Genomic DNA, 27,018 nt, shown 5'->3' on the forward strand with positions numbered 1-27,018 from the left:
GCTCGTCTTCAGGTACTCCCTCATCCTGGTTCTCTTTTTCTGTGTTGGTTCTCCTGAATGTCTTTGAAGATGTTACTTGTTGTTGAGCTTGTGGACCGTATCAGTTGTTCCTGTTCAGTAGATGCAGGTTCTGCAGCTTTATGCTAATCTGGTCCTCCTGCTTCTGTGGGTTCTGCTGGTTCTGCTGGTTCTGCTGGTTCTGCGGCAGTGTGGCGGACTGGTTCTGCTCCTGGAGGAAAGAAAACATGTTTTCATAGTGCTGGGAACAGCAGTCAAAGCTTTCTGCATCTGATAGAACGTGGTTAGGTTTGGTTGAGGTGAGTTAAAGAACCGGGTTCCAGTCCTGGTTCTTCTGTAACTTCCAGCTATCTTAGACAAACTTTCAGCGACTTTTTAGGCTCGGTTACACATAAAACATTTAGTCATCAACTTTTTTTCATTTCATTTTTTACATGCACTTTACTCAGCTGCTGTAATTAATTATTAATCATGTTGATGGTCCAATCAGAATAAAAACGTCCCACATAAACACTTCAGTCAGATCAGACTCATCCAATCAGATTAATAGTTATGTTTACATGGAGAAACCTGTTTATTCTCACTGAAATAACTGGTTCATACAGTCCTACTGTAGAAGCTGAATAAGGAGAAATTATCTCCAAGACATGAAAGAGATTAAAAAAATTCTTCAAATTTGATTAAAGTTACGTTTTCTGCAATATTAAGGACACATATTAAAAGACTTATTAAAAATAAATTGAATATAATAATCTTGCTGCTCTTAACATTTTGTTGAGCTGAATAAATCATGGTACAAGAGAAACATTTTTTCTCCTCTATTCATTCAGGTTTGAATAATGATAATAATCACACCTGTCAAGTCATATATAGTCAAATATATCACGGAGGTGTAATTTAGCTATTATTTATATATAATTTTAATGATTATTATTGACTGAATTGAGATTTCATCATCACAAGCCAGAAGAAAAACTGGAACATTTGATCAGAAATATAATGCAGTTAATTATTCTTACAATATTAGCTATTTAGATCAACTGTTCAAGGTTCAGGGATTTGTGTTGTAGTTCAAACACTTTATTCCCAAAAAAATGTTTATAACTGATTTACTTCTTTCTTTCTTTCATCTGAAATGGAAGTAATAATCAGAGATGTGGTCTTGTGACGGTCTCGTAGCAGCTTTAGCAGTGGGTGATGTACCTGGTCCTGGTGCAGCTGGCAGCTGTACTGAGCCAATGTGGAGTACAGGAACTGGTACTGTTCTGTGGTCTGGATCATACCACCCCTGTAAAGAATGATGGGAGTTCAAGATGTCAGGAAGAAGCGTTACGTTACATCACAAGCAGGACAACAGACATTACATATGAAGGGAGATGAAGACCCACCTATCGAGCCGAAGCTGACAAACCGTCTCCAGGATGTCAACCTGACCAGTTTCTCTGAGCTGCTGGCAGCCAATACTGCTGGCTATGAAACAGCCTGTTCTCCCGATACCTGCACTGTGGACACATGGAGAAAGATATCATGTTTACTTCCATTATTACAGGTGCCAGTGCTGTAAGCGTTAAGCGACACATTTGTTAATATGTTTATAGTATTCTATCGATCGATAGATAGATAGATAGATAGATAGATAGATAGATAGATAGATAGATAGACAGACAAGAGATAAATGGGGAAATAAACCAGTTGTTCTCGACTAACCTAGCTACATTGTACTCCTAATGGCATGGTAATACCATACGAGCTAACCCACCAAGGCTAGAGACAGAACAATACTGGAAAAACATATAGGAGAAAGAACCACCACACAGTGATTAAAAGAACTAAGAGCAGAATAGCAGACTACAGGTCCCACCCTGAACAAGGTCCAGTTGCTATCACAGTGGGAGATATCCAGCACAGAATATCGGGTATGAAGAACTGGTCAGCGCCTGGCCCTGATATGATCCATTCCTTCTGGCTAAAGAGTTGACTTCACTCCATGAACGCCTGGCAGCACAAATGAACCAACTCCTTAGGGATGGGACTCATCCTGAATGGCTGACCAAGGGACGAACAGTCCTGATACTGAAAGACCCCCAGAAGGGATCAGTCCCATCCAACTACCGGCCAATAACCTGTCTCTTCATGACATGGAAGCTCCTGTCAGGCATCATAGTGGCTAAGGTAAGTGGGCACATGGACCAATACATGGTGGAGACACAGAAAGGCATTGGTAAAGGAACCAGAGGAGCCAAACACCAGCTGCTGGTTGACAGAACAGTCGCCCGAGACTGCAAAACCAGACAGACAAACCTGTGCACCGCCTGGATTAATACCAGAAAGCCTAGAACTCAATGCCACACACATGGATCCTGGAATGTCTGAAGCTGTACAAGATCAACAGCAGTCTAGGAGTCTTCATTGCAAACTCAATGAGGCTGTGGCAGACCACCCTGGAGGCCAACTTCAAGCCAATTGCACAAGTCTCCATCAAATGTGGCATGTATCAAGGAGATGCCCTCCCTGCTGCTGTTCTGCAAAGGCCTCACGAAAATATTCAACAAGACTGGCTATGGATACCGCCTTGGGAATTGGGCCACCATCAGTGACTTCGTCTACATGATGATATCAATCTGTACGTTAGGAGTGAGCGAGACATCGACTCACTGATCCACACCAACAGGATCTACAGCAGGAATATTGGAATGTTAATTTCAGTGAAGATGTGGCAAAAACGAAGGCTGAGAACTAGTAAGCATCAGAGCCACAATCCAAGATGAAACAATGTCTTTTTGCAACCCATCTGTCAGTTTCTCTGTCACCACACCAACCATTCAACTTCTGACATTTTCCATCATGACGTCTTAGCTAATAAATATTCATATTTCATCGCATTGCCATCAAATTTCTTCAGAAATTTTCTAGTTACACAGTACTGTGTTAATTTTATCCATCTAAGCATTACTATTGACTGTGAAAAGTGATGGCCAAGGTTTATGCTTAGAAATGCGTTTTTGGATGAACTGACAGGAGATAATTTGCATTCAAAGATATGTTGTGGCCCATTTATAAACCACAACATACTATAATCTGTCTTCCCCTCCACAGCTGGCTGCTCCACCTTCTCAGCCAGGAAGCAGTTTTCTGCGTATCTGCTGCTCTGGTTGCAAATCACCGCTTGGTTTCACGGCTCAGTGACCAAAAACCATTATCATAGAGCTTTTCAGAAAGTGTTTGGTAATACGACCACACTGCAGTGAAACCATTTCACTGGGCAAAAGTCTACAGAGCAATAAGAGGGACATAATTCAGACTATTGAGCAGATGGCAAAAATCAGATGTGTAATAGGAGGCCATCTAGCTGCTGATGCTAACAACTGATCTGCCTAATGATAAGTAAGTATGCCATCTGTTAAATAAAAAAGCTACTTCCCACCCAACTCGAGAAGAAATCATCCATTTTACACCTAAATCCTAAATCTATCTAAATCTAACATCAAACACTAAAACTAACATATCCTAGACTACCGCAGCGTTAGCATACTGTATCTTGCTGGCAACTAGCATACTTGCTAACATGCTAAATCTCCTGCTTTTTTTTCCTAGTATGCCAGAATTAGCTAGATTAAACTTGAATACTGGTTATTAGCTATAGACTGTATAAAAAGATGGACGGAGCCTCCGTGACGTCATCCAGAGGTTTCTGAAGAGCTCAATTGAGCTCGGTGGGCGGTTCCTACCATCACCAGAGGCATGTGTGTTGTCTCGCCCGGAAAATACAAATATGAGCAAAGAGGTGGAGCTGAGACAGGGGCTGTGAGTCATGGAGGATGATTGACATCGAGTGAACTCCGAGCTGCCTGTAGCTAAGAGCTAACCGAGCTAACCTGCTACGCAGGCCAAAGCTAAGTCACGTTGTTAACTGGCTAAAAACAGCGGTTGTTTTACGTTCTTCTTACTTGAAGCGGGAGATCGGATATCTGTCAATCAAAAGAACACGCCCCTAAATATGCAGAATTCAAGATTAAATTACTTTTAAATGGGCGAGTTAGAAAAAAATTCACTCCCCCCACAGCCGTCATGAAGGTAAACCTGATCTATTAAACTGAAAATTAATTTTTGAACCAGGCTGTAAACATGTTTATTTCTGCTGTTAAGTTGGTCTTTTTAACATGGGAGTGTATGGGAATTCACTCTGTTTTGCAGCCCCTAGTGGATGAGGGGGGAACTGCAGTTTTAGGCACTTCGGCATTAACCGCCGGAGGCTCCGTCTATCTTTCATATTCGGTCTGTGCTACTAACGCTCTCCTGCAAAAGAGATGAGATAGATTGTGCTCACTGACATTTTGTTTTTGCTCATTTGTCTGGTTGTTGGCATGATACAAAAACTAAAATCTAGTTTAAACTAAAAGTACTTTTTTAAAGAGTTTCCATCCTCCCAACTAAACATCAACTCTCTAGAAAAAAAAGACAGAAAAGGTGATTTATAACTTAAAGAATTTGTTTTCCCCAACCTGTATAAATGTACACCAAATTAGTTCTTTTTTTTCTCTTTTTTATCAAAATAATTAAAATGTAAACACGCATGTAGCTGTAGATGGTGACGGACCAACCTGCAGTGGACGATGATTGGTCCAGGACCAGGAACTGAGGCTGAGATTGGCTGAGTGCTGGTGGAAAATTGTAGGGACTTCTTATACGTCTCCACCTCCTCCACCAGTCTCAGCAAAGGAGCAATGCATTGTGGGATGTGGTGGTCGGGCCAAGAGGTGAACCAGTAGTGTCTTATTTGACGATGTTCAGAGCACAGCTGCACATGCAAAGAGGAAGGTGATCTTGATGATAATGATTACGATTAAGGTAGTACTATTTAGAAGTGACATCATGTGAAAGCAGAATCAGATTAGATGATTAAAAGATTTAGAATGACTTTGTCCATTAGCATAAAAGCTGGTTTACCTCAAATCTCTATGTGAGGACGTCTGCTTTTTTTTTACTGAGCTTTCATTCTCCAACTCATTCCTGTTATTTTCCATGAGGTCTTTGTTTGTTTTTACTTATCTATATATAAAAAAAAAAATCATATAAAATCCCAACCCTACTAATCCCAGCCAACATGCAATATTATATTTTCAGGATTTAGACAGATTATAAGGCTAAATTGATGTGAAATGAATTTATTAGTACTTTATTGCATTGACGCACAGATCAGCAGTGTCCGAACCTTTTCTGATCTGCACATCATTCTCTCACGTCTCTGTTTCCAGGAGGAATTAAACAGATAACAGAAACCATTTAAGATTTTTAAACTTTTTCCTCCAGATGTTTTTTGCTATATACAGTTACTTATTTACCTACTACGGTAACAATAAAGCAGACAAACCCTTCATTCCCTCATCTTCCTCAATCTGCTGCTACAAGCATACAAGTCATTTTCCAGGACAACGTCGTCACTTTGAAAAACGAGAAAATCTCAAAGTTTTCAGCTGCAAAACAGAATCACTTAGTGCAGAATCTCTTTTTTTTTTTTACAGTAACTTATACGTGGCGCATCTTCATCAGGAAAATGATTTCAATTCAATTCAATTCAACTTTATTTATATAGCGTCAAATCACGGCAATGCCATCTCAAGACGCTTTACAGACAGAGGGGAAAACATAATGAAGGCCAATTCATAATAGCCTATATAAGGAAACCAACAGATTGAGTTGAGTCCAACTCAATCTCCCATCCTGAGCAAGCACACTGGCAACAGTGGGAAGGAAAAAACTCCCTTTTAACAGGAAGGAAACCTCCGGCAGAACCCGGCTCAGGACAGGCAGCCATCTGCCTCTGCTGTGTGGGGGGAAGAGGACAGAAAGACAACAGACAACAGGAACTGCTGCTCCCGGCCAGGGAGACCTGCTGAGACAGGAGACATACATGTTAATGATGCAACACTGTTATGGGGGGGGGATAAAAGAGAGAGATAAAGAGAAAAAGAAAGAAGCTCAGTGTATCAGGAAATGTCCCTCAGCAGTCTAAACCTATAGCAGCATAACTAAGGGATGCTAACCATCCCTAGCTGTAGGACTTATAAAAAAAGATAAGTCTTCAACCTAGTCTTAAAGGTGGGGAGGGTGTCTGCTTCCCTAACACTAACTGGGAGCTTATTCCATAAGAGAGGGGCCTGATAACCAAAGGCTCTGCCTCCTGCTCGGCTCTTTGAGACTCTAGGAACCACAAGTAAGCCTGCAGTCTGCGAACGAAGTACTCTGCTTGGTATATAAGGAACTATGAGGTCTTTGATATATAGTGGTGCCTGGTTGTGGAGGGCTTTATATGTAAGGAGAAGGATTTTAAATTCTATTCTAGATTCAACAGGCAGCCAATGAAGAGAGGCTAAAACTGGAGAAATATGATCTCTCCTGCTGGTTCTGGTCAGGACTCTGGCTGCAGAATTCTGGATCAGCTGAAAGCTTTTCAGGGCATATTTAGGACAGCCCAGTAATAGAGAGTTACAGTAATCTAGTCTCGAAGTAACAAAAGCGTGAACCAGTTTTTCTGCATCACTCTGAGACAGAATGTCCCTAATTTTGGCTATATTACATAAATGAAAGAAGGCTGTTTTAGTAACCTGCTTAATATGTGGGCCAAAGGACAGGTCAGGGTCAAATATTACTCCAAGGTTTCTCACTGTAGCACTGGAAGCTAAAGTAATGCCATCCAGGTTCATTATAAAACTGGAAAATTTAGCTCTGAGTTTTTCAGATCCAACGAGAATTACTTCAGTCTTATCTGAGTTTAAGAGGAGAAAATTTCTAGACATCCAAGTCTTTATGTCAATAAGACAATTTTGTAGCCTATTGGGCTGATTTGTTTCATCTGGTTTAAAGGATAAGTATAGTTGAGTATCATCTGCATAACAATGAAAGTTTATTCCATGCTGAATTTGATCTCTAATAGTGTCAATTTTATTCCTGAAAAAATACATGAAATCAGTGATGAAGATGAAGATTCCCAGAGTGCTGGAGGAATGCTGAAATGCTGAAAACAAAGCAATTCAGACAGAAGTTGTACCTTGATCTCCATGTCTGTGACTGTGAAGCCATCTTTTTCTTGGCTGCTTTTTACGCTGAGAAGGAATCTTCCAAATCTACTACTCTCTGCTTCCTCTTCATCTTCCCCCTGACCTTGCTCTTCCTCCTCGTCCTCCTCTTTTACCCTTTCTGTCCTCTCCATCGGCTGTGGCCAGTAAGGCTCACATTTCTGGAACAAACACAAAGCGATAAGTTGGATGATGAAAGAATTCACCTTCTGGCTGCTCCGTATTCAGAACGGTTTAAAATGACTCAGCATGAAAGAAACCACGACCTTTGCTTCCTCACCTCGTTGTTCTCCTTCAGCCTGGTAACCATGACGATGATGCTGCTCCTCTCTTGCCACACCATGTCCCAGAAGTCCCCGACAGTGTGGAGCATTGGCCCCTGGGTAGCGATGTAGGCCTTTGGAGCCCCTCTGTAGCCCTGCAGGACAGAAAAGGAATCAAACGTCACAATCAGTCAATCAATCAGATGTTGAGAGACAACTTAATGTGATCAGAACCGATGAAGTTATCTTTAAAGTTCTGCAAAGCCCCAAAGCAGCATTCAGATGTCTGAAAGAGCTGATCGTTGTCGGAGAGAACAAAGCTGAACAAAGACAAAACGAATCATGTGTCCGACACAAAAGGAACAACGTGTTAAATAGAAACTCATCTTAGGAAAAGAAACATCTCAGAAAAACATCATTTAGAGAAATGAATTGCTAGACTGTTGAGGTTGTTAATATATTTATGCTTTTGCACCGTGTAGTTTATAAAAAGCCACGACCAGTGCAGGTAAATTTATCTCAGGTTTCCGTGTAAATCAGACTTTTATGAAAATGTTTTAACCTCATGATTACAAACTAACTGCAGTGATCTGTGAAGATGTGCAGTAAAACTGAAGGGACTGTCCCACGTGATCAATGCTGAACAAACTTTTTTATCTCTCAATGGGATTGATAAATAATGTACATTTAATGAACCTGAGTGCAGGTTTACACATGCAGCTGCTGGCTGCAGAGATGTTTTTCCCTCAGGGACAGCAGAGACAGTCAGATCTACCTGTCGTACCACGTTCCAACCACTTGGGGGCAGTCTCAGCATCGTTTCAGGCGTAAGTGATCACATGTGGGGGTTTTTTAAACTGATGAAAATGTATTAAATGAAAAATAAAAGAGTAATAGTCAGTTTTTGTTTTTGTGTTATTGCATTAAGAAAGCCACAACTTATCCACATCCCCTCTGCTTCTGAAACAGCCCACATCCTTGATCTCATCAGACAGGAAGTGAATGATTAAGACTTTTCTGTTCAACAACTGTGAAATGTACAATCAGCAGGTCACAAGTCACCCTGACTTTCTATCTCTACGGATGAACAAAGCACAGCAGCTGCTTCACAAAAACTGTCAAAATCTCTCTCTCTCTCACACACACACACACACACACACACACACACACACACACACACACACACACACACAGTCCCTGCAACCGTGGCAAAGTGTGAGGGATGCATTGGTGATAACGGGAAGGGGGGGAGTGAGGGGCATGTTACTTCCTCCCTCACTTCCTGTGGTTTTCCTGGATGTCAGACTCCCAGGCTGACAAACCGACGACTTTTACTTCAGTTTCTGTTTGTTTAGCTGTCCAACACACACACACACACACACACACACACACACACACACACACACACACACACACACACACACACACACACACACACACACACACACACACACACACACACACAGAAACAAACGAGAAGACGTCTACAGTAAATGGTGTAGGGTTAATCTAACATTAAGCCGTTAGATTTCTGTTTCAGCTTCATGGAAAACATTACGATTCAGGAGTTTAAATTCTGAAACAAGTTCCTACTAAAACAGGTTTGCTAAGTTTTCTAGCATCTGTTGACCAGCCGACTTTCCTGGAGTCTTAGAGGCCATCTCGGCATGTTTGCACGGACATAACTTCTTCATTTGGCTACATTTCCCATCAGACCTGAGGCCTGCGCTGCAAAGTGGGACGAACATGCCTCTGTGTCACCTGGGTTGACAGTTTGTACGGTTACATGATGTTTTTTAATTCAGAATTAAATAATTCCAAATTAATGATATTCTCCTACAAGTTTACATGGAAATAATAACTCCTAATTTTGGATAACATGGTAACACGTTCTTTTATATCGGCGGGTTGGGAAGGGTTCTGATTGGACAGGGGGCATGGCGTACTGACGTCTACCGGAAATAAACAAAAATCGCTTCCTGCTTCTCGTTTTTTTTTGCCAACATGGAAAACTAATAATACCAGTTTTATTGTTATTCTGATTATAATTTTGAAGCAGCAGCTTGACACAAGCATGCAAATTCACTTTTTTTTACCAGCTGAAAACGACGATAGACTAACAAATATGGGAGGCAAAACAACGCTCAGATTATGTCCGTCATCGGGACGGGACAAGGTCCGGAGTACGCGCAGAACCATCGGAATTAACTTCGATCGGAACGAAGGTTTACATAATAGAGGAATTAATCAGTTTGGATTTAAAATGTGAATAAATGAGCCACTTACATTGGAATTAAGTTTAAATCCAAATAGACTTTTTCATTGGGAATAAGGTGTTTACATGGTCATTTTTCACCTGTTCAAAGCGGAATTAACTTTTATTCTGAATTAAAGTGGAATTAAAACTCCAACCGTGAGAAACGATACTACGGAGCTGGTTTCAACGCATCGACTGGCTGTTCAACCCAAGGGTTTTCTCATTGTGATCGGTGCACGATAGGGGCGGGAAAATCTAATCACAAAGCCAAAAATCCAGATGTTTTTGTTTCAGAATTTTGAAATTGATTTCTTTGTTAAAAAAAAATCTTTTTTTTCTCTCAGTTAAATAAAAACATCCACTATAAAAAATTTTTTGTCATATTTATTGGTTTTATTGATCTTTTTACTTGTCTTCTTGGGCATTATAGCAGCAGAATGATGGTCTGGCGACTGGGTTGTTTTCTCCGAACTGAAATCAAGAAAAAATTACCTGCAAAAACAAGTTTGATCATTTTTTTTGTTTTTAATCTACAAAACTCCGCAATATCGAACAAAATGGAGAATCGCAATTTAAATCGAAGCGGCACCCAAAAAATCTGAATCAAATCGAATTGGGAGAAAGCATATCGTTACGGCCCTGGTGCGCGACTTTGCTAAAGGGGGTGGAGTTTGTAGCGTCTGACCAATCGCAGACCTGGAGCAAACCCTGCCAAACAGCGTCTTTAGCTTGAAAGAGCAGATGATTTTTCCTTTTTCCATCATCCAGCCCAAAAGCCACACTGTTGCCACGGCAACAGCTAGCCACTGTCCTGCGATTCACCAGTGTCACATCCACCTGGGTCCAGATGCTCATTGGTTGGATAAGTTACATTAAGAGCATTTTACTAATCTGAATAACTTTCAGAATAACCTGTCGAGGAGCAGGACACAGCTACAGCTCAGTGGATGAAGGATGAAGACATCATGATGCGGTCTTCTCAGCCACAGGTGTCAAACTTCAGTCTTCGAGGGCCGGTATCCTGCAGGTTTTTGTTGTCTCTGTCCTCCAACACACCTGACCAACATTCATAAATACATTGACAAGAAGCTGCTGGATCCTTTTGATTTGAATCAGCCGTGTTGGTGGAGAGAAACACCAAAAACCTGCCGGATACCGGACCTGGAGGACTGGAGTTTGACACCCTAAACAATCCAGACGGACGGCAGATTCATCATTACAGCTTGTAGTTTGACTTTTATTATCCTGTTATTTAAGTATCAGAATTTCTTTTCTATTTTGTAGCCCATCAGGTTTCTCAACAGGATTATTTTATTTTTATTCATTCTTATATATATATATATATATATATATATATATATATATATATATATATATATATATATATATATATATATATATATATATATATATATATATATATATATATATATATATATATTTTTTTTTTTTTTTTTTTTTTTTTTTTTTTTTTTTTTTTTTCTTTATTGGCACTTAAACAAGTTATATAGAGGACAGCACAATATTCTTGATAATCTGGCGTACAATCTTTACATAAAGTACAGTACATTAATTTAACCATATATCCATATATTCGTCTCAGTCTCAACACACACAAACATGTGACTGCCTCCGCCAACAAATTAATTTTTACCTTGTTTTTCATTATGAAAACAAAAGAACATATTTATTTATACTATATGTCAGCGACTGGATGAGTCATACTGCACAAACTCACACCTCAGCTTTTACACTGAAATCACACTTGACTCTATTCTCTTACTTCCTTTGTCACCTAAACTCCGTCTGGTGATGATCGTGTTGCACTTTGGAAAAACAAAAACTCACAGCAAGTAAATATAAATCTACAAATCTTACATTTTTCTGCCATTAACATTTCATTTAGATTTGCACTGCCTCTTTAACGGCGTCTGATGTTGCTGTCTGTGGTGTGTTTTCCCAGTCTGAGCCCAGTTAAGATGCCTCAATGCCAGAATTTTCCTGAAAGTTCAGTCCAAATCAGCTGTCAGTGATAAAAGAAACTGCAGAGGATGGAAAGTAAAGGTCAGAGAGGAACTCTGTGTGTCTGCTTGGTGTGCGGTAGTCAGAGCTCTCAGGTCATTTACTGCTCACTCTCATCAATTATCAACAAATCTGTGGGATTTGTTTCCAAACTAATGTTTGACAGCCCAACGGTGTGTGGCCCAGACTGGACTTGTGTGGATAAGTCGCTTCAGAGTTTGTTGAAAAGGAAAAAGTGACTTGTGATTTTTCTGTTCTCACTCTGCAGTAAAACTGAAACACAAGCTGTTTCATTCTTATTAACATTAACAACTAACATGGAACTAAAGTTTCCATGTTTTTCTGTGACATTTTCCTGATGCGCTGCTGCACTCAGCAGGCCTGAGGACCCATAAAACACAACACTGACCCTGATGTAGTTGGCGTTGATGTAGCGGTCTGGCCCCGGCTCTTCCTCCAGGCTCCTCAGTACCACCCGGGTCTCAGGGTCTACAGCGTAAACAACAGACCGCGGTGCTTAAAAAGACATGAAAACAGCAGTTTGTAGCGTTTGAGACAAACATGAGTCACTGACTGGGAAGGATGGTTTTATATCTGTCCTTCATCGTGTGTCCTGGAGCATCGAGATCTGCAGCGTTCACGAAGTTTGGAGGGATCTTCTGTTGAGGAAACAGGGAGAATATTATAATCGCACCTCATCTCATGACGTAAATGAAGGTTTTTAATAGGAAACAATGAAGGAAACGTGAGAGAAAGCAGAGAGCTTCCTGTTAAAACGTTAGCAGGAGCGTCCATACGAAGCAAAGTTCGGGCTCATCAGCATGACACCTTCTCACCTCGGTTCACAGTCAGCTCCACATCCACCAACTCGCACATCGCTGCCTCCTAACACGCTGAACAACAAGCAGAGGGAACGCGGTTGTTCTGTCCAAACCGCATCCATATCTGCAGGTTCTTCATCAGCAAGTCAGGATGTGGCGAGTCAAAAACAAAAACGGGAACCTTAAACGTTAAAGCCGAGGCTTCAGATGGGAGGTCAAAGCGAGAAGTCGCGTGATGGCGGCTCATTGCTGTGTGACATGGGAACCACATCCCAGGTTCTAATTCCACCCAAACAGAGAAACATTGGCTCTCTGAACAACATGAGATCGTTCTGGGTCATGAGGTCCAGCGGTGGACTCACTGTCATGTTTTTCCTCCCTGATCGGCCGGCACCCATCAGTGGAAACTCTATCCACCCGTGGCTTCCTAATAGCTTCTGCTGTTTCTCATCAGTTTCATTCAGTTCACCTGGTTTTCATGTCTCTCAACCTACTTAAACTCTCTCCAACCGCTTCCCCTCTGCCAGATTATCAGCAGATTCATGTCTAGTTGTGTTCCAGCGGTCTACGGATCGTCTCCAGTTGCCGACCTACTGCTTCACGTCCCAGGATTACCCACCTTGCCTCGCCCACGATGGACACCTCTAACGTTCTTGGATCTTCTGGTCACAGACCCTTGCTTTGTCTTCGGATCCCGAGCCTTGTCTTTTGTCCTGGATGAGTACTTACCGTTCTGTTTACCCCCTGCCTCCATCTGGAGGCTGGATTCTAACAGCTGCCCAGTCACCTGGACTGATCCTCTGCTCGTTGTCGTCTCGCTTTCCTCATTCACCAACAAACTGGTTGTTTACAGCTCCTTGTGTGTGGCTGAATTTCTGGATCCTCACAGTAATTCTTTACACACTGAAGAACAAGGGCCACTGTCTTTATGAATCACCTCCATCTTGTGTGTAATTTCTGAAGCTGTGACGCACCAGCCCTCCCAACGTGGACTAGTCGTCCAGCAGCGCGTAGATTCCTGGTTCCAGTCAGTCATGAGGTTATGTTTTGCTGTGTCCTTTGTTCCTGGTTTCCTGTTTTATTTTGTAGGTTGTTCCTGTTTTGCCTTTGTCTGTGTTCAGTAGTTCACCTTGGGTTCATTCAGTTAATTTGTTTCACCTGTGCCTCGTTGTGTATTTTATACACCTCCAGTTTTTGTCTTGAGTTACTGGATCATTGTGTTCCCTGAGTTCTTCTGTTTGCATTAAATCAGTCTTTAACCTGCATCTGTTTCTCATCTCTGCGTTTGGCTCCACACCTTCACCACCGGCGTGACACAGTCAGTCCCTTTTATGGGATGAGAATCCTGCCATAAACCCAAAACGTTTTGACACCTTGAAAGTTTGTGAACACTGAAAACCTGAATTAAAGTTTTCAGACTTTGAAAAGTATTTTGAAAGTCTGGAAAAAAGTTTGAATCTCTGCAAGCATATCTTTATACTTTTTTTTTTTTTTTTTTTTTTTTTTTACTTAAGTGCAGCATGCATATTGCAGAGTTTCAGCCTCACATGTTCAGAGGTACAAACCTCTTGTTGCAGCTTTGCTGTTTTCAAGTCGACATTTTCACAGTTCTAAAAATGACCTTGTTGTCCCATCACGTTCGCTTGCAAAAACCTTCTGAAACCTCATAAAGAGACCTGAGAACTGCTGTCGGCATGTTTTGAAATGTTAAAATCTTCTGCAAACATCATTTTGTATGCAAGGCCTGGCTGCAACACTGCTTTTTTTTTTTTTCAGAGTTTCAAACCTCAAATTTTCAGAGTTTCGTTCACAACGCTGCGAGGTTGCAAGCACAGGATTTTTGGCAGCGTTCTTTCACTGCTTTGGTCAGAAAAACCAGAAAAAAAACAAGGCTCCATGGTGGGAGGGACAGTTGCCTCTTAGCTAATTTTATATTTCTTTCAAAATGCAGAAAGTATGTATCGTGTTGATGTTAAAGGGAAAAGGTACCATAAACCACTGCTGTATGAAAGGGAAACATGTCGGTATGGCCCATCCCACTCTGACTTTGCTGGTGCGCCCTCTAGTGGAACCTTCTGGTTACTGACGTAATATGCATTTAAGAGTCTCAGCAGTCGCACGGACACAAACAAGCGCAGAATGGTGAAATCCGGGTGGAGAAAGAAGAGAAAATCTTCACCCCTCTTCTTCAAATATCGTCACCAGCGTACCTGGTACTCTGCGTTCAGTGTGCTGATGTCCTTGGCGGCCTCCTGGAGCAGAGTGTGTGTGAGCGCCCGGGAAGATGTGTGAAGCACCTGAAGCCACACCTCTTTAGGGGTGGTGACGGAGCACATGGTGTCCACCCCCAAGGCGCTGACGTCCAACAGCAGAGACAGGTTTGAGCCTCGTCTGCAGCGATTTCAAAGCCAACGTTAAGAAGGTGGAGAATTATTTCAGACCAGATATTTTAGAATCATGTAAAAGTTTTCTGTGACACCCACCTCTCCTGGAGGCGAACCGAGGCTTTGCGAGGAGGTGTTGTCATGGGTGGAGGAGTCATTGGATCCTCAGCTGGGGGGGAGGCCGAGCGTACTGCCGACATGTTCATGGTGAAGGGTTATGTTTGTGCATCACGCTGCAGGAGAAAAGAGATGGTCGACGTCAGGGAAGCCTGCTTCCTACGTCTTAATAACGAGTGATCAGATGAAACTGATGAGTTTAGGTTGATCAATAAGCTGAGCTGCAGCTTTGCCTCGAACTAAAGATTCACATCATGAAAACTTCACGTTTCCCTTTTAGATTCAGACAAAAACTTCACGTTTCCCTTTTAGATTCAGACAAAACAATGATTCAGCCTGAACTAAAACCTGTATGTTCCAGTCGCACCACTATAAATTGCCCCACATGCATCCATCAGACCAGTTTAACACACACACAATATATGGTGAACCATGGTTGTCAACATACGGCCCCGGGACCCAAACTGGCCTGCCAGAGGCATCAGTGTGGCCCAGATGAATTGGTAAATATAACATTTAAAACAGAAGATATTCAGTGTAATAAAAGCAGATATATTTCCAAATGTGCCTTGTGAAGTTTAACTTTTTATGTTTAAAGTAGGGGTGGGACTCAATTTTAAAAATTAATGTCATTAATCAGAGGCTTTGTAATTAATTCATCTAAATTAATTTGCAAAACAATATATTTCCCCCCAAAAGCAACATATTTTCTATTTATTTAAAAGGAATATTGTGGAAAACTGAATTAAGTAAGGGTCACAGTACAGACAATAGTAAACTCAAGTTCCATTAGTGTCTGGAAAAAATTGCATTTTATTTTAAAAAGTAGAAAAAGAAATAGGAAATATTCTTGGCTAAAACTGAACGGGTCGAATGTTGAGAGCAATTTTAATTCAACAAACAACTCCAACTATTTTCTAATTAAGAGTCTACAACATGTACAACATGTACTGTGTCTACAACATAGTACTTTTTAATTGTTTACCACCTCACTTTTCATTAATAGGCAGTATTTTCTGACAGAACACCAAGGTGGGATCAGTCTGTGGCAACTTTTAACACACAGTTTCTCATTTCTAGTCCGGTCGCGGAGCAGAGATGAACATGGCTGCAGTTATTGGACCGTTTCTGCATCAGAGCTCTTCATTTAGAAGCGTAAACAAGACATGCTTTCATATATGCCACCAAAAATCTCCAATTATGCCAGAAAGATTTGCTAGATTTGTCGCTTCTTAAAATCAAGTCGCCAGCCGGGTCTGAGAACTCGCTAAATTTAGCACCGAAGTTGCTAAATTATTAGCAAAGCGCCAGCAGTGCAATAGGTGTACCAGTAAATCGCGCACTGACAAACTTTTGGTGTTATTTAGAATTAAATATTGTAATTAAATGAGTCAATTTTGTTTTATTAACCATGGTGAGTGATAATTCTAATGCCAACTGGCTGCATTATTTTCATATAAACACACACGTAGTTTTGTGAGTTAAATCCCTGGAATATCACTCCATCACAGGGGTCACCATAGCAACGCATTAATCAGCTGATTCAGATCAGCTGGATTTCAGTGACAGAAACAGGCTGTAGCTTGACAACGTTTAGCATAAAAAGTACACGGAGGCCAACATGAAATACTTCCTATACTTTAGCATATTTAGCAAGTTTTGTAAGAAGGAAATAAACATTTGTTTTAAAAAGTTTACTGTGTGGAACCATGGTAGAAGGCAAGACGGGTTTATTTGTACAGCACATTTCATGTACAAGACAATTCAAAGAGCTTTATGAGCAGATGAAGCAACTCAGATCCGTGCATTAGACAGTTATAATGGACGACACGGAGTCTGGAAAACCACGCCGAGCAGTTTGTAAAGAAAATTACCTCCTGCTCTCCCCCAGCTTCCTCTGAGATGATAAAAAACACAATAAATAATCATTATTAAAAACCACATTCAGCAGGTGAATGCAGGAGTCTCAGATGACATTCATAGAGTGATATTCTTATGGATCTGGTGTGTTAAGTCTTTTTGCATTGATGGTTTTAGGAAGACCAGCAATACACCTAATTATCTTGGTGCTAAACTGTTCTTGAAGGAATTAAATGGATGAAAATTAGTTTATTTCAACGTTTGTTTCACAGGGAAGATGCTTGAGAGCAAATAATTGTTTATTTTAATATGGCAACATGTTTTATTATTTACCGAAATTTGACATCTAACACGAATGCGTTTGTTTCGAGAGAATTCGCACCGACATCATCACACACAGATAGGGTATACACCGACTGGTTAACACTTCATCTGAGGCTGAAACAGGTATAAACACCTAAGCCTCAACTGCAGTCATCGTTCAGCAGTGTGCAAGGATCAAAGTTATTGTGTGAATGCTTCATAGCGTTTACTGACTCATGTTCCTGCAGCGTAACAACTCTTTACTTCTGATCATGCCAAGGTACGGATCTTCTCACTGTGTTTAGTCATGCTAACACAGTTTACCAGTGAGAAACCTGAAAGTGTCGACATAAACAGCAGCCAAGTTCCCTAAAACAGCAGAGAAAGCAGTGGTGATGTCGCGCGTGCTTTCTTTATTGTTGTATTTTCATGAACCGAACAACAGAATCAACAATTTTTGACCAAACGTGTTGTCACTCAAATATTCATGGAAGTTGTTCTAATCTAAAAACACATAATGAAGCAACAGTTTTATGTAAAAAGGTTTGTAAGTGGGATTTAAGCACAAGACAGATTATAAATGACAGCCATTAATACAGCAGCAGATCAGCGACAGTTCGGCTGACTAAAACAACCCAAGTGCATTCATTTTACAAAGTAATTTGCCTTTTAACAGATAATTGTTGTCTTACTGTCCAGGTAAAGGATCAAACTGACCTTTCTAAGCTGTGAAAGGTGTGCTTGAAATACATTTTGAAGATATTTTCATAAGAAAAGCAAGTTATGAAAAAGACATATTTATGTCATTAAATACAATAAACACACCAGTTAAATCTGCTCCTGCTGTCTGTCATTAAGCTGCTTGTCATGTTTACTATAAATGTGTCTGCTGACGCTTTTTTCTTACCTTCAAATACAAATTCAGTGGGACACACGCAATTATGACTGCATATAAAACCATTTTTCTGAATTTTCAACAGCAGTAAGGTTAAAAACCAGAACCAGTAAGTTTAAAAACGGCAAATGAATCGAAGTGTTAAAATGATCAAACACTTGTAAAGGCCGAGAACTGGTTTGTACTGGGGGGATCTAGGGGGTTCCCATTGATCCCAGTCTGCTTGTGTCCCCATAAAGCCTGCGTCTGGCCCTGCCTCGCTGTATAAAACTATAACGCCGACTTTAAGCACCTACTTTTGGTTTATATCTCCTGTCTGGCAGCCATTTGTCCCGTCCAGCTCGGTGAAAACAGAAATATTGATCCACTCACCGCCCTGATCCCGCTGAAGTTCCTGCTCTTTTTTAGCTTTACCTCCAGACTCCTGATCTGCTTTCCGATCAAAAAAACGAGCTGTTCAGCACAAACTTTGCTTCACTTGTTTGATAAATAGATAAATGTATGAATAATTATAGAGAGAAACTGTTATGAACCCATCTGATGAAGCAAAATGAAGAAAACAGACACAAGTCTGTGTCATTGCATCAGAATGTGTTTCTACTGGTTCATTCTGAAACGTTTCAGTGTGTCTCCATCGGAAGAGTTTCCTCATAGCAGGAAGTTAGTACGCCTACGTTTACTCAACATACACACACACACACACACACCGCAAATAGTCATCACATGAAAACACGAAGTCCAAAATTACTTGAACTAGTTTTTGTGCAGAGCCGGCCTCCTCCAACTGAACGTGTAAAACACGTAGAGGCGTTTCTGCAGGATCCTTCTGTCTTTTCCTCAGGAGTGTTTTCTCAGGTGATGATTGGTGGTGCTGCTGTTTCCTTCTCTTATTTCATCATAACACCCTGAGCAAGGTGCTCTGCTGAGTTCAGGTCAACAAACCTGCAAATTCTCTGTGATCTCTGGTTTATATAGTGGAATATTCTTCCTCTGTGGAAACAAGACATCAGCCGGTATTAAGGCGTGGCCTCCAGTACTCATAGCACCATCTTTAATGATCATCTCCTTTAATGGGTTTTACACTCGAGAAAATTCATACCATCACATTTCCACTTCTGTGCTTCACTGTGGTGGTCCTGGTCATGGTGCCAATGCCATTTTATGATTCAAAGCAAAGGCTATTCCACTGTTTTAGGTAGGTTTTTCCTTGAAATCATCTTTTTTTTTTTTTTGCTCCCTGGATTCGGTTTGAACACTTCAGCAACCTTCAGTTGTTTTGCTATGGAGGCTGGGGCTGTGTGGAAAACACGGCAGCAACACCCCAGCAACAACCTCCAGGAGAAAAGTGTAGGAACCTTCAGAGTTGGCCATTACCACAAAGGAAGAAACAATGTTTGACGTCGCTGAATCGTCGCACTTAACACACCGATCAGTGGTGATTATCTGCTTGTTGGGCCACCCATCCAGCTCCTTCTCTGCTTTAAATAAAATAGCAAATCTATTAAACAAGTGTGCCAAAATCATAGAAACTTTGCAGAAGTAGAGAAAATATATCTGATGTTTCTTTCTTATGTTGAGTTTCACATTCTCTGGCCTTCGTTTTGTTACCAACCTCAGTTTCACTCCTCATCGACTTGCAGATTCTAGATCTGCTGCGCCTGCCAAGTGTAAAACGCATGTTTCTGCAAGATTTACGTACAAGATTCCAGTCCCAGTTCAGCATCGGAAACTCAATACAGGATTACAGTCCCAGTTCAGCATCGCAAACTCAATACAGGATCCCAGTGCCAGTTCAGGATCCCAGTTCTAATGCAGGATTCCACACCAGATGCAAGATCCCTATCCCAGTGCACAATCCAGACCCAATGCAGGATCTCGAACCCAATGCAGGATCCCAGTCCCAGTGCAGGGTAACAGTCCCAATGCGGGACACTGAAACCAATGCAGGATCCTAGTCCCAGTTTAGGATCCCAATCCTAGTTCAGGATTTTAATTCTAGTTTGGGATCCCAGTCCCATTGCAGGATCCCAGTCCCAGTGCGTAATCCCAGACCCAATGCAGGATCCCACTTCAGGATCCAAGTCCCAGTTCAGGATCCCGATCCTAGTTCAGGATCCCAGTCCCTGTTCAAGATTCCAGTCCCAGTGCAGAATCGCAGACTCAATACAGGATCTCAGTCCCATTGCAGGATACCAGTCACAATGTGGGATTCCAGACGCAGCGCAGGATCCCAGTCCCAGTTTAGGATCCCAGTCCCTGTGCAGGATCCCAGTGCATTACAGGATCCCAAACCCAGTGCAGGATTCCAGTCCCATTTTAGGGTCCCAGTACCAATGCAAAAATGGGCAAACTGGTAGAGCCGAAAGGGGGGCCATGAGAGTGGAGGTGGATGATTGACATCTATCAAACTCCAAGCTGCCCGTAGTTAAGAGCTAACCGAGCTAGTGGGAGCTAACCAGTTAACAAAGGTAGGCGGGCTAAAGCTAAGACACGTTGTTAGCCCCTTAGTTCTTAAATTTTATCCTTTATTATTATATAATTCATATCACATGATGTATGTTTTGTATTTTTAGTTCTGGTTTCCTGCTTTAGTTTGCAGTCTTCCCTGTTTAGTTCCCTTGTGTCTTGTTTCTTGTGTAGCCTTAGTTCCTGTTCATTAGCTTTACCTGGTCCCGTTTGTTTCATCCATTTCACCTGAGTCTTGTTCTGTTTCCCAGTATACCCCTTGGTTTCTCTTCCCAGTTGCTGCTCCATTGTGTGTGCACGTGCTTAGTCCTGTCAACCTCCTGTGTCTGCGTACCCTCAGTTTTGTTATTGGGATTAAAAACGTCTTTTTCCTGCATCTCTGGGTCCTGTTTTGGGTTCTCACCTCCATGCCACCACGACAGTTATGTTGTTTTTTACAGGACGTGTTTATCTAATTAGTACAGAAGCCGAGGTACAGACTGTAGCAAGGGCTACATGTACTGTTGATTCTCTAGTCAGTATAAATGAAAGCCTTCTGTGCACCTCAGTGGATGATGACTTAGTGATGTTGGGATTGTTTGTACTGATGGGAAGAGCTTCTTCCTGTCTGGTTAGAGGTGAATCTTCTGCCGCTGCTGCTTGGCGAGGACAGGACAGGTGCTCTGGAGACAGGGATTTAGTAGGGTGCAGGTTGGGTTCAAAGAGTTCAGCAACCAGTTAATGATCAGATTGTTCATAAACCAGCTGCCATTTATCTTTTTTCAGATTTACAACGTGATTATTGTCATGAAATATGGATCTGTTTCCCGAAAGAATGGCCGCAGGTGACAAAACAGTGTTGCAGATGTTTTTATTCAAGAAAGCCAACGTTTAGCATGGCTAACCAGTGTTTGAGGGTGACGGTGGTGGGTTTGGTGGGTAAACCTCTACAGTTTATAGAAGTTATTAGAAAACTGTGGTAGTGGTTGGATAGTGTAGATAACAATGGTGAATAATAACAGTCTACATGTTGTAATTGTTTTCGGTTTTTTTCACAAAAATCCCAAAGAATTTAAAGAAACATAATTTTTTTTAACCATTTAATCCAATTAATGGTCTCAGGGAAGCTGGAGCTTATTCCAGCAATACAGGATCCCAGTCCCAGTTCAGGATCCTAGTCAGGCGCACCTGGAAATGTCACCAGTCCATCACAGGACCTTTAAAGTTACTCTGTTCTGCACATTTCGGGCTCATCTACTTTAATATGCAAGTCCAGAATGGCAGGAAATAATCAAGAAACAGAAACAAACACAGAGAGAATGCTCCGCCCTAAGCCCCGCCTTCCCCGCCTGCGGGCTGCATCTGATTGGTCAACAGCTAGGAGTATTTGTGCACGCACATCAGCCGTTCTCTTTGTAGAAACACAGGCAGAAATGGTAAACAAACCAAAGTAGTTACCCTGTAAATAATGTCAACATCATACAGCTGTACATATTCAGGAACCCACAGCAACAAATGCAGCAAGATTTATCTGTTTGGTAAATACTCGCTTCCCAGATATAGTTCAAAATAATGTCGTTTGCTGTTTTTCACTATGTCCCTATAGCCTTATTTGTAGGTATACATGTGGCAAATGTACCCCAATTCCATCGACATCTATTCTTTCCTGTAGCTTATCACTGGGAAGTTTTCAGCCTGGTTGTTATGTTTGTAGCATCTCTTCATCTACATGCATTGTTTCATGAAAATAAAAAAAACATAGCAGATGATACTTGTGACTTAATGGGCAGTATGTCTCAAATGCCAATGAAATGCATTACAGTCATTTCTATCTACAGGTTTGATAGCTAACCCCTCATCTTTACAAAAGATGTGAAGAACAAAACAAAACCAACAACGCATTTGGGTCATTTACAAAAACTAAAAGCAGTTACTACAAAGTTTAACTATCAACAAATGATTAGAGGGCCGACAAGGATAACAAGACAAACTAAACGATCTGGTATTCATTAACAAACCAGACCGCATAATAAAAACATATAATCTGACAACAGGACTGTCGGACTATAACATGATTCATACTCCTACAAAGCTGACCAAAAGGCACCTGCCGTATTTTGGTAAAACTGACAGTGAAAAAATAAAGTTCTGTGTTCCAAAATCTAAAAATGAACAATTTGAAAGAGAACTCAATAACATAAAGTGGGAAGAGATTACAGCTCTAGAGGAAGTAGAGGAGTGCTGCGATTCTATGACAGCAACTATTACATAACTAATAATGAAATATACAAAGCAAATAAAAATTAGACAAAAAAAATCTACAGTACCTTGGATAAATTATGAAATCTGAAAACTAATGAAAAAACTAAATTTGGCCTTGAAAATATCACTATGTTGAAAACTCAATACTGACCTTTCGATATATAAAAGTTGAAGAAATAAAGTAGTACTTGAACTGCACAAAGCAAAAGCTGTATTTTACACTCAACTAATTAACAATGTTCAGAGTTCCAATAAAATACTTTGGGAAGTACTTGAATAATTTAACCAACAAATCCAAACAACACAAGGAGATTGTATAACTTAAGGTTGATGGTAAGAATATAACTAATGGCTCTTTTCCATCAGTATCAGCTTGTTTCAGCTTAACTCACCTCGGCTTGGCTTGTAGGGTTTTCCACTCGCCTTTTGTGCCCGTTTACCGGTACTTTTCTGGAACTCCTCAGGCAAGGTTCTAAGCGAGTTGAGTCGGGTTGTCTGTGACGTCGCCAAACTGCATGCCGCTATTGGTCAGGGGCACGTCCAATCAGAGGTCAGGGAGTGATACCACTGGAAGAGCGACTCCAACTCGCAAGTTGGTTACATTACGTGACATGCAATGGCGCAACAAAAGTCTGTTCCGTGGTCCAACTCTGAGGCGGAGACATTTCTTTGCTTGGTTGCTGAGGAAAGGATACAGAGGGAACTAGATGGAGTGACACGAAATGAAAGAAATCTACCAAGAGCTTTCCGACTCAAAGGGGAGCAACAGAGTTTTCAGCAGTGTCGAGAGAAGCTGAAAAAGCTCCAAAGTGACTATCGACACAACGGTCGGAGTGCATCAAACAGACTAGACTGGAAGTGGTTCCAACGGATGGAAACAATTTATGGTCAGCGTCCGGCGAGCCGTAGACCAAGTAGCAGATTGTCTCTAGGTCCTGTGTTGTTATAGAGCTTGTCGTGCACAATGCGGACATCACAGTGATTTCACACAAACCCCGCCCCTTTTAGACCTGGTACTAAACTGTAATGGAAAAGAAACCGGACCAAGCTGAGATGAGTTGAAGCGAGTTAAGTCGAGAGAAGCTGATACTAATGGAAAAGAGGCATAATAGTGCAATCATGGCTAAAGAGTTCAATTCATATTTCGTGAGAATTAGTTAAAGATTTTCTGCCTGCAGTCACTTAAAATGTTATAGTAAAAACCGTTTGAACAGATTGATTTTTTTATCAAAGAGGTACCGGAAGCACAAGTGGCACAAATAATTAATAAACTTTCTACTTTCTACTTCGGAATCCATGGATATTTACAACATGAACAGCTGTTTCCTTAAAAAAATATAGAACTGTCTTATTAACCTGTCCATAAGAACGTGTGCATTTCCCAATCCTTGGAAAAAAGCAATAATCACTCCAGTATTCAAAACAGGGAGTCAGGATTTTTTATGTTATCATCGACCTATATCAATTTTACCAATTTCATCTGAAGTCATTGAAAAAGTCGTAGCAACACAGTTGATGGAGTATTTGGAAGCCAGACAGCTTCTTCATCCACAGTTTGGGTTTAGACCAGATTACTCAACTGAATTAACAAACCTCTGTTTAATTGAAGATATGAAAAAGTCCATAGACTGCCCTAGACAAGGGCAATGTGGTGGGAGCAGTATTTCTTGACCTTAAAAAGGCTTTTGACATGGTTAATCATGCCTTGCTTTTAACTAAAATGGCTGAAATTTATTTCTCATTGGAGGCAATGCTCTGGTTTACTTCGTATCTCCAGTCTAGAGAGCAGTGTGTCAAGACACAGAGTTGCAGGGAAGCTGGAGCCTATCCCAGCTGGCTTTGGGTGAAAGGCAGGGTACACCCTGGACAGCTCGCCAGTCCATCGCAGGGACACACAGAGATGAACAGGCACTCATGCTCACATTCACTCTTATGGGTAATTTAGAGTAATTTAACCTAACATGCATGTCTTTGGACGGTGGAAGGAAGTCGGAGTCCCCAGGCCTCGTAGAACACCAATTTTTGTGTTAGACAGTGCAGATATGTCTTGATTAACTCCAGGAGTATATATATATATATATATATATATATATATATATATATATATATATATATATATATATGTGTGTGTGTATACATGTGTGTGTATATGTATGTGTATGTATGCGTGTGTATGTGTGTGTATGTATGTGTGTATATGTATACATCTGTAGGTTGTTTTTTTTTCTTTTTGTTTTTGGGTTATTGTTTAGTTTTTTTTTCTCTCCCTTTTCTCTCCCTTTATCTCTTCACTTTTCTTATGAGGTGTTTTTTCTCCTTTCTCTTTCTGTCTTTCGTCTGTCCTCTCTGGTCCAGCAGTACAAACTCTACAATTCAAACAATAATACAAAATAAATATAGAAAAAAAACAAAAAAAACAACAACAAAAAACAAAACAAAACATATACTGCCTGATGATCGGACACGATGCAATTTCACCAGTATAATATGTCAGTGTGCAACATCAAATGTGCATCTACTAGAGTGGTCAACAAAAATTACGGCTTCCCTGCTCCCTTCTCCAGCAAAACCCAAATGACTGGCTGATAATGCCCTTTTAACTCCTCAGCCCTATACCGATCCACATCCACCCCAATTCATATCACCATGACAACAATGTAACACCAACCATCCACCCAGTGGTAAGTCCCCACGTAAACTACATTTATGGCTCCTACAATGAATGAGTTAAAAATGTAGGAATAAATTATTCTGTTTTTATAAATTTATTAATAAACATTATTTAAAAATATTTTAATATATAAATTGTCAATTTTATTTATTTCTTTATGTTTGTTTGTTCATTTCTATTTAATTCATTTACACATTTTATTCATCATACATATTTAGTTTTTTACAAACTTCCAGATCACATTTTATCTAAAATATCACCAAACTTTTAATCGCAGGTATCTGAAAGTGAAAAATCCACATTATGACCAGAGTAACTTCTCAGATCTAGAAGTTATTTTACATGTACATACATGTACATTTTCACATCCGTGTAGTAATCCTGACTACCTGAACTAATTCACCTTATTATCCTACCAGAAGTCAGACAGATGGAAAAGATAAAACAAGTTCCTGCCTTGGAAATGTTTTCTATATAAACATAAAAAAACTAAACAAACGTGGAATTATAGTTACTTTGATTAAAATATTACAGGTACTTTTATTCAGATATTCCAGGTAATGAATTATATGTTATTTTCATTTGTACCTAATTCATCCTGTGGGCCGGATTAGACTCTCTGGCGGCCGGTTTCAGGCCCTGGGCCATATGTTTGACACCGCTGCACTCAGGAAACTGGAAACTTCAGGTACATTTATATAATCCTTGAATATTTGCAGAAACTCTGTTTTGGAGACAGAAAAGTTCAACATGTTGAATCGTGCTTACCATGACGACGCTGTGAAGTCAGAAATGAATCCTCCTGCCTGTCTCCGGCTCAGCTGCAACACCTACGTGACTGACCTCCCTGAACCCAGATGAGAGCCGATAACTAACCAACCAGTTAACTAACTGAACAACCAGCGAAGCCGCAGTGTAAACTGGAGGTTTCTCAGCTTGCTCGTCTTCCTCAGATGAAACTTGCTGTGAAAGCAGGGGCAAGAAGAAACAAGCGACCGGAGAGAGAGTGATAGTAAAGGAGAGAGAGAAGAGACAGCAGGAATAGACATGTCCTGTTTTTCTCTTCGTTATTGCCCTTATTCGAGATGTTCAGGTAGAAACAGAGAGAAGGAGAGAGGGAAAGGAAGGAGGAAGAGGAGAAGATGCTCCAGGCGTTGATTATTAACACACCACCAGCAGCTGCTCATGAAACATTCGTGTCAAATGACAAACCACGATGGCAGCAATACCTGTTTGTTATCATTATTATCTGGTTTTTATGTTGATTTATCAGACTAAATGCACTTCATATCACTTCATTTATGACTAATGTGTTATTATTCACCGCTGCGCTGAATGACAGTAAACTGAATGTGAACATGCACGAACAGAACGTCCTCACATCACACGGAAACGCCAGAAACACTCACATATTTTCCAGCACACTGCAACATTTACAACTGCTTAATAAAAATAATGAAGAAATAAACTGCAGAGCTTCATCTCAGACTCTCCAGGACTCAGTTAGCTTGTTAGAAAAACACTGAACCAGTTCGCTTGTTGCAGGAAAAGTCTCTTCTCTCTAAAAACAACATGGCAAAGCTGCATCCAAGCGAACATCAAGTGGACATGTCAGCATGTCAGC

At 40.8% G+C, this 27,018-nt stretch overlaps 1 protein-coding gene across 1 annotated transcript; it reads right to left on the reverse strand.

Moving 5' to 3' along the window:
• Positions 1–100: 100 nt before the first annotated feature.
• On the reverse strand, positions 101–26,265 carry LOC306755317 (tyrosine-protein phosphatase non-receptor type 7-like; the record flags this gene model as incomplete). Its single annotated transcript, XM_079239662.1, has 11 exons — positions 26,163–26,265; positions 14,941–15,074; positions 14,668–14,848; positions 12,211–12,295; positions 12,046–12,125; positions 7,375–7,512; positions 7,067–7,255; positions 4,620–4,816; positions 1,407–1,520; positions 1,132–1,306; positions 101–229 (listed from the first exon to the last, which is right to left on the reverse strand). The coding sequence occupies exons 2-11, from the start codon at positions 15,045–15,047 to the stop codon at positions 101–103; spliced, it is 1,395 nt and encodes a 464-aa protein (XP_079095788.1). The 5' UTR covers positions 15,048–15,074; positions 26,163–26,265.
• Positions 26,266–27,018: the final 753 nt, after the last annotated feature.

The sequence above is a fragment of the Telmatherina bonti genome, assembly GCF_933228915.1.
Source record: "Telmatherina bonti genome assembly, chromosome: 4".
NCBI lineage: Eukaryota > Metazoa > Chordata > Actinopteri > Atheriniformes > Telmatherinidae > Telmatherina > Telmatherina bonti.